The 8516-nt window shown below is 41.6% G+C and overlaps 2 protein-coding genes across 2 annotated transcripts; one reads left to right on the forward strand and one right to left on the reverse strand.

Moving 5' to 3' along the window:
* Positions 1-809: 809 nt before the first annotated feature.
* On the forward strand, positions 810-3035 carry LOC148203992 (pentatricopeptide repeat-containing protein At2g22410, mitochondrial-like). Its single transcript, XM_088107979.1, has 2 exons — positions 810-2800; positions 2895-3035. Exons 1-2 carry the CDS (start codon positions 1105-1107, stop codon positions 2936-2938), a joined length of 1740 nt encoding a protein of 579 aa, XP_087964105.1. The 5' UTR covers positions 810-1104; the 3' UTR covers positions 2939-3035.
* A 4006-nt stretch (positions 3036-7041) lies between these two features.
* LOC148203993 (uncharacterized) lies at positions 7042-8516 on the reverse strand. The gene has a single exon (XM_088105626.1). It carries the CDS (start codon positions 8514-8516, stop codon positions 7515-7517), a length of 1002 nt encoding a protein of 333 aa, XP_087961752.1. The 3' UTR covers positions 7042-7514.

An 8516-nucleotide genomic window follows, 5' to 3' on the forward strand; every position in this document is an offset into this window, starting at 1 on the left:
AAGTCGTTCGGCCTCTCTAGGTTACACTTTCTATCTCTGAACCTTCGCGCTTCTCTCTCTTAAATCAGTAACACAACAAAATCCACTTGGGAGACATTTCATACATAAGCAAAACCATCCACAAACAACATCATGCATGTATGAAACCTTCATTCCACTGAAATAAAAAAAAAAAAAAAACGAACCTTCACTCAGCACGAGGTGCGGCGGTTGGAACACAGACGAAGATAAAGGTGTAGGTGGGACTGACAACCCGGAAAACCCCTCTTTTTGGTCCACCGAACAGTCCACACTCCGGCGACACTCCGGGGATGCTCCGACGGCACTCCGCCGGCACTCCGGGACAGGGACGGAAGCAGCTGGGACGACGCGAGACCTTCAACGCGCCCCTAGTTCGCTGGGCCGGACCGGACGGAAGACGATGGCGTCTTCCCTTCCTTCGCCAACGTCGAACCTGTGGCGATCGTGAATCGGAATCGCCTGGAGGGGTTCGATAGCTCCCAGACAGCCTTCAACGTTCTCCGGCGACACTCCGGCAAGCACTCCGTCGGACGTCTCTCTCTCAAACTCCCTTTCTCCAAGTCGTTCGGCCTCTCTAGGTTACACTTTCTATCTCTGAACCTTCGCGCTTCTCTCTCTTAAATTGTTCCAAAATCAATTTCAAATTTGAAACGCGGACCTGCAAACCCTGACCACTCCCTTTCCACGTCATATTTCATTTTCATTTAATTTTTCCAACTGGACCACTCAAATTTAGACACGTGTGACGTGTCTAAATGTTGTCAAAAGTGGTTGTTCAAGTATCATTTTCCTTTTTTTTATTTGCTTCCAGTTTTGAAATTACGAAAAACAAAACACCCTGCGAAAGAACACAACACATTGATCTTCTTCACTAACGTTAAAGGTAACCCTTTCTTCTTCTTCTTCTCTCTCACTGTCAACCCTAATTCATTTCAATCCTTCAGTATCATGCACACATAAAATTTTGTTTGTTCCCACTTGTTATATCTATATCTCTATATAGGACTTACGAGAAACCCGACACTATATTATTGCCTTTCGTGGATCATTGGCAAGTCATGTTTCGTGGATCATTGGCAAGTCATGTTTATCCTGTTTGCCAACAAACTGAGATTCAGATACCCTTTAAAAATCCCACTTTTAGGTCTCCTTTGTTGTGTACACACTCGTTCCTTGTGTCCTTATGTGAAACCCATCAATTGGAACACCTCCCACAGCTTCGTTCGAAACAACCCTCTCCTTTCTCTCTTAGAAAGGTGTCAGTCCTTGCTCCAGTTGAAGCAAATCCAGGCCCAGATGATCCTGACTGGCTTCATTAACGACAGCTTTGCCGCAAGTCGTCTTGTTACATTCTGTGCTTTATCTGAATCGCAGGCCCTTGAGTATTGTACCAAGATCTTGTATTGGATCCCAGAACCAAATGTATTTTCTTGGAATGTGACAATTAGGGGATTTGTGGAAAGTGGGGACTTAGAAGGAGCTGTTTTGTTGTACAAGAGAATTTTGCAATCTGGTGTTACGAAACCAGATAATCATACTTATCCTTTCTTGCTCAAGGCTTGCTCTTTCCCATCTATGAATTGTGTTGGTTATACAGTACTTGGACATGTGTTGAAGTTTGGATTTGAATTTGATATATTTGTGCACAATGCATCAATAACTATGTTACTCTCGTATGGAGAGTTGGAGGCAGCGTATGATGTGTTCAACAATGGTTGTGTGAGAGACTTGGTAACATGGAATGCCATGATTACGGGATGTGTTAGAAGAGGGCTAGCTAATGAGGCTAAAAAACTCTATCAGGAAATGGTGGGAGAGAAAGTGAAACCAAATGAGATTACGATGATTGGGATTATTTCTTCTTGTTCTCAACTGCAGGATTTGAATCTCGGTAGAAAATTTCATCTTTATGTCACAAAACATGGCATTGAGTTGACAATCCCACTCAGTAATGCACTTATGGACATGTATGTGAAGTGTGGAGACCTGTTGGCTGCACGAATTCTATTTGATAAAATGGCACACAAGACCATTGTTTCATGGACGACAATGGTTTTGGGGTATGCTAGATTTGGTTTTCTGGATGTCGCTCGGGAGCTTTTGTATAAAATTCCAGAAAAGAGTGTTGTGCCTTGGAATGCAATCATCAGTGGCTGTGTCCAAGCTAAGAATAGTAAAGAGGCCCTGGCTCTGTTCCATGAAATGCAAATTAAGAAAATCAAACCTGATAAAGTTACCATGGTTAACTGTTTGTCTGCATGCTCACAACTAGGAGCACTTGACGTAGGAATATGGATTCACCATTATACTAAAAGGCATAGTATTTCTCTCGATGTTGCATTGGGAACTGCACTAGTTGACATGTATGCTAAGTGTGGAAATATTGCAAAGGCTCTCCAGGTTTTCCAAGAGGTTCCTCAAAAGAATTGTTTGACCTGGACAGCCATTATTTGTGGTTTAGCACTTCATGGGAATGCCTGGGATGCTATATCCTATTTCTCAGAAATGATCCGTAGTGGCTTAAGACCTGATGAGATCACTTTTCTTGGTGTCTTATCAGCTTGTTGTCATGGAGGTTTAGTTGAAGAAGGCCGAAAATACTTTTCCCAAATGAGCTTTAACTTTAATATAACTCCTCAGCTTAAACACTACTCGTGCATGGTGGATCTTTTAGGAAGGGCTGGTCATTTGGAGGAAGCAGAAGAGCTTATTAGAAATATGACAATAGCAGCAGATGCTGCTGTGTGGGGTGCTTTATTCTTTGCATGTCGTGTTCATGGTAATGTTTTACTAGGAGAGAGGGCAGCTTTGAAACTTCTTGAGATGGATCCTCAAGATAGTGGTATTTATGTTTTGCTTGCTACTATGTACAGTGAGGCAAAAATGTGGAAGGAGGCAAGGAACGCAAGAAATATAATGAAGAAGAGAGGAGTAGAAAAGATTCCTGGTTGCAGCTCAATTGAAATCAATGGCATTGTGCACGAGTTTGTGGCAAAGGATGTGTTACATCCACATATCATGCTCCATTGTGAAATTCGGATGTGAATAAGGGTTTTTCTCCAAATCACTAATGATCTTTTGAAGTACAATATCTTGTTGTACTCCCCCCATTATTTCCTGAAAATCTTGCCAAAAAGGCCTAGAAATGCCCTTCAATTCTAATTCTGCAGTTTATGGCTCCTCCAATTTGCGGGACAATGCATCAGCCACCTTGTTAGTGACACCAGACCTGTATGCAATCTCAAACTCGAAACCCAAAAGCTTGGCCAACAAATTTTGTTGATTTTGAGTGGTTATATGTTGTTCCAACAAATACCTCAAACTTCTTTGATCTATATGCACCATAGGTTTTTGCCTCAACAAATATGGTCTCCAATGTTGAATAGAAAGAACCAAAGCCATCAATTTCTTCTCATATATAGAGTTTGACAGGGAAGCATATGGAAGCATCCAAGACTAGGACCTCCTGCTACTCCTCACCACATGTTCAATCCTCTCTACATGAAAAGAAAGACCAATGGAGCTTCAGGATGACCCCCAAAACTGAGCTACCATGTAATCATTCTATACAACCCCAAAACACCACCATGTATCCTCTCCTTGAGGATCATGGAATTACGTCCATGAATCATATTGTTACTTTGAAACTTAACCACAATTATGAATATTCAGATACCACCATATTATCACAACAAATCCAACATATTTCATACATTCACATATTTTCAAATAAATCACGTCACAGACAATATTCCAACCACTGGTACACATAATTCAACCCAAGAGCAAAGGAACTTGGAATCCAACTTATTTGTAAAATACTATTTGGACGAGCACTATTCATCACCTAGGACAAACGCTATTAAGTGAACACCACGGACGAACGCTAATTGCCAAATGGACGAACGCTAATTGCCAAACATCGGACGAACGCTAATTACCAATCAATAGGCCGAACGCTATTTGGACGGACGTTATCAAATCCTATACTATCAGGCCGAACGTAAAACCCGAGTACCATAATCGAACACTATTCGGCCGAACGATAGTACCGAAATCCCATATGGACCGAACACTTCTAGAACGAACGCTGTGAGATCACTCCTTACTAGGCCGAACGCTAAACCATTGGACATTATTGTTTGAACGAGCGCTAAAAGATCGAACATCATCAAGGTCGAACGCTTACAATCTAACCCTCAGAATGCGTGATTTAGGTCGAACGCTAATGATTACTAACAGATATCAAGACCGAACGCTCAAGATCCAAACTTAAGACTATCAAATGAAGACCGAACGCACCAGATCGCTCTCAGAGAATGCCAATTTAAGAACGAACGCTTATGCTCACTAACATACCAAGGCCGAACGTCTAAGATTCATCAAACTTAGAATACTAATTATGACGAACGCTCACATCAGAATTACATGAAGGCCGAACGCTCACATCAGAATTACATGAAGGCCGAACGCTCACAATCAGAATTAAATGAAGGCCGAACGCTCACAATCAGAATTACACGGCCGAACGCTCAAGATCAATTTATCAGGCCGAACGCTTAACTACCGAACACCAATTTCAACACTTTTTGACGAGCGCTCAAAGATTAACCTAGACAAGACCGAACGCTTACTATTTACACATACAGAAACAAGGCCGAACGCTCATTAATTCACTAAAACCGAACCTTTAAATTTGAAACCTAAGAATCCATATCAAGAACGAACGACTGCACTCACTAATATCAATTACCGAACGCTCAAGATCACTCCCTGTAATTAAGAATTTATGGACGAACGCTCACAATTTCTAGTTCACTAAGGCCGAGCGCTACACTCACAATTACGAACGTGGACGCTCGTCACAAGAGCGAACGCTCAACATATTTTGGCCGACCACGGTGGAGCCATTAAGCACGAACGTTCAATATTTTGGCCGACCTTGGTCGAGCCATTTTTGACGAACGTCCATTTTGAAACCAAATTGAACGAACGCTCGATAATTTGGACGAACGTCCAATTTGAAGCCAAATTGGACGAACGCGCCTGCAGAATTTCAGAATTTGCAGAAACCCAGAAACGAAACCAGAACCCAAATATTCATCCCATTCTTCCCAGATTTGCATCAAATACAACATATATTGTCAGGCCTCAAACAAAAAAAAAAAAAAAAACGTGGCAGCCTTCGAGCGCGCCACCTCAGCGACGCACGTAAAGACAGCAGCGTGTGACACACGCTAACGGACGCGTGAAATTTAGTCAAAAACGTAGTGGGAACGTGCGTTGGCAGAAGGCTGTCAGAAGCGTTAGTGGAAATGCGCTGGCAGTGGGAACGTACGCTGACGAGACTCTGATAAATCCTCCACCCTCCACACGCTCCACCATTTTCGTTTCTGAATTCTCTCTTCCTTCTCTCTTCACTCTCTGCACCTTCTCCCTAAGTGTACACCGTTCATCTTCTCCAATTTCTGAACGTTCGTCCTAAATCTTATGTTGAACGTTCGTCCTAGTCTTATACTAAACGTTCGTCCAAATTGGTGTTCAGTCTTATACTGAACGCTCCCTCTAATAGGCGCTCGGTCTCACACTAAGCGTTCGTCCAAATTGGCGCTCGGTTTTGAACTGAGCGTTCGTCCAAATGAATGATGTGTTTTGTTATTCGGGACAGAACGTTCGTTTTTGATGGTTTCGTTATAAATGATGAAAATGGATATGAATTGATGAGTAATGAATGATGAACAGTATACGAGATGAAAATGAAACTATGATTATTGAACGAGGGTTCCAGGTAGGAACGACTCAGATGAAAGTTGAAATTCGTAAAGTATGACTGTGGGAAGTTAATGCTGGCTGTTCAATCCTGATATTCCGTGAGTGATCGTCCTCAAGTAGAGGAGCACGTCATGCGTGGGAATGGCAGGAGGTCGTCGTCCTTAGAGGTACTTTGGACGGACGTACTAACCTCGGGTGGCAGCTGATGAGAATGCCAGTTACCACACCACCCGGGTGCATGAACGCCTGTAACTACGCAGAATTCATACAGTCCGGACAGTCAGTCGTGTCGAGTCTTATTTTGTGCATGCGTTATAATGCCTTGATGTGTGATGAATTATGTAATGAATTGTATGACTGATGCATGAGTTAAATTAAGTAAGCTTACCCTTTCGTTTCCTTGTGTTGTCTATTGTCCTTGTACGTCCGTCTTGTCATTGCAATGATCATCCGTGTGGATGTGAGCAGAGGGAGACGAGCGTTTGGAAGAGGCGCTGAATGAAGAGAACCTGGTTGATGTCGAAGTGAAGACCGAGCAGTGAGGCGCTCGGCCAGTTGTGTAGCCTGTATTAGAGTGGTCATTCGACCATCTTGTCTTGTTATTTTATTCTGATAGACCGTTCGGTATTTGTGCCGTGTAAACCGTTCGGTCAAGTTTCGTGTACGTTCGGCTTTTTCATTTGTAACTCTGAAGACGTGCGGCTTTGCGCGTCTGTTTTGTTATTATTGTAAGACTGTACTCAAGGACGTTCGTCCTTGAGCGTTGTTTTGTTTTTAGTTGGAAAACTGTATTGAAATATTATTAAATGTGATTTTCTGATTTTATGGTTTATGTTGTATTTTTGGGATGTCACATATATCATCAATTAAACAAAAGATCTAGCTCCCCTTACCTCTTGAAGACTTCCTTTGTGAATCTTTGAATCTAACTTCTCCAAGACTTGCACCACCAAGCAATTCCAGCACTCTAAGCTTCACCTCTTTCACAAACTTTGCAGCAAGAACTTCTCTCCCATTTCAGAACCCAACACCCCCTTTTATCTCCCACGTCTCCAGCTTTTTTGAAAGGTGTCAGCAAAGAGAGTAAAACCCGGACGTTTGCTCCCCTTTTGCTGCTGTTTTTCAACATCCAAGCTCCCCATTTTTCCCAATAAAACAAAACCTACCACCCCTCCCTATGGCAGCTAGAGTCTCCCAGTATTAAATGCTTCCCCACTCCTTTTAGAAAAACAGGGCCTTACAATCATCACCCCTTTTCCAGAAATAACATGTCCCAAATAGCTTATTTGTAGCCTGCCAAAGTCACATTTCTTCTTATTGGCATACAATTGTTGTTGTTTCAATGTTTGGAGAATTTGCTTTAGATGGTCCCCGTGTTCCTCCGATAAATTCCTATAAATTAAAATATCATCAGAAAAGACTAGTACACATCTCCTCAAAAACTGCCTCAAGACCGTGTTCATTAAACATTGAAAAGTGGTAGGAGCGTTAGATAATCCAAATGACATCACCAAGAATTCATAATGCCCTTGATGAGTACAGAAAGCAGTCTTTGGAATATCTTTCTCCTCCATTCTGATTTGGTGGTATCTAGCCTTTAAATCTACTTTATAGAAAAAAGTAGCCTCATTTAATTCATCTAGTAACTCCTCAATAACTGGAATGAGGAACTTATCCGGAATGGTGGCCTTATTTAATGCCCTATAATCTATACAAAACCTCTAACTTCCATCTTTTTTCTTCATTAAGATAACAGGGCTTGAATATGGACTGTTACTTGGCCTTATGATTCCAGAAGTTAGCATTTCAGATACTTGTTTTTCAATTTCTGTTTTAAGCAAATGGGGATAATGATAGGGCCACACATTCACAGGATCCACACCTAATTTGACACGGATTTGATGGTTCATTGACCGGTTAGGAGGTAATCCCTTTGGTTCTAGGAAAATATCCTCAAAATCTTCCAAAATGTCCTCCAACTCTGCTTGCTGCTCTGGGTGCAATGTTTCACCTTCATCCACCCTCTCCTCTAATTCTGTACAACCCATATTCCATACCAAAGAAACCACTTCAATCTCAATTTCTTTCAATAATGTCGCTGGTGTAATAACTCTTTTTGTTAGAGTTGGGTCTCCTTGAATTCTCACTTCCCTCGCATCTTGGTTAAATCTCATAGTTAAAGTCTTCCAGTTAGTCTTAACTTCTCCTAAAGTAGCCAACCACAAAACTACCAAAAATAGATCTACTCCACCTAATTTAAAAAGATATAATTTTTCCTCAATCATCAATCCCTTCAATTGCAAAAGCAAATTTGGACAACATCCAACAGGATGCTTCTTATGCCCATCTCCCAAACAAACAATGTAGGAAGGAGTATTTTCTACTTCCAAATTCAATTCCTCCACTAACTTGGTGGAAATAAAATTGTGGCTAGCACAACTATCAATTAAAACTAACACCTTCTTCCCTTTGAGCACCCCTTGTAACTTCATAGTATTAGAAGATATCAGCCCACCTATAGAAAAGACTGACAAATCCATATGATTCTGTTTTTTCTCCTCTTCATCTTCTTCCATGTCTTCCTCATCATCTCCCATAATGAGAACTCTAATATTTTTTTCAGGACACTTGTGTCCCGGACTAAAAGGTCCCCCAATATGAAAGCAACGCCCCTCCTCTCTTCTTCTAATGTATTCAGGATAGGGTAGATTCCTCATTCCCAT

This window comes from Vigna umbellata, chromosome 2 (assembly GCF_029865625.1).
Source record: "Vigna umbellata cultivar VRB3 chromosome 2, Vumbellata_1.0, whole genome shotgun sequence".
Lineage (NCBI taxonomy): Eukaryota > Viridiplantae > Streptophyta > Magnoliopsida > Fabales > Fabaceae > Vigna > Vigna umbellata.

Coding starts and splice junctions, on each gene's coding strand:
- LOC148203992 (XM_088107979.1), top strand. CDS start 1,105: ATGTTTATCCTGTTTGCCAACAAACTGAGATTCAGATACCCTTTAAAA. Junction 2,801..2,894: donor CTTTGCATGTCGTGTTCATG/GTAATGTTTTAC, acceptor TACTATGTACAG/TGAGGCAAAAATGTGGAAGG.
- LOC148203993 (XM_088105626.1), bottom strand. CDS start 8,516: ATGGGAATGAGGAATCTACCCTATCCTGAATACATTAGAAGAAGAGAG.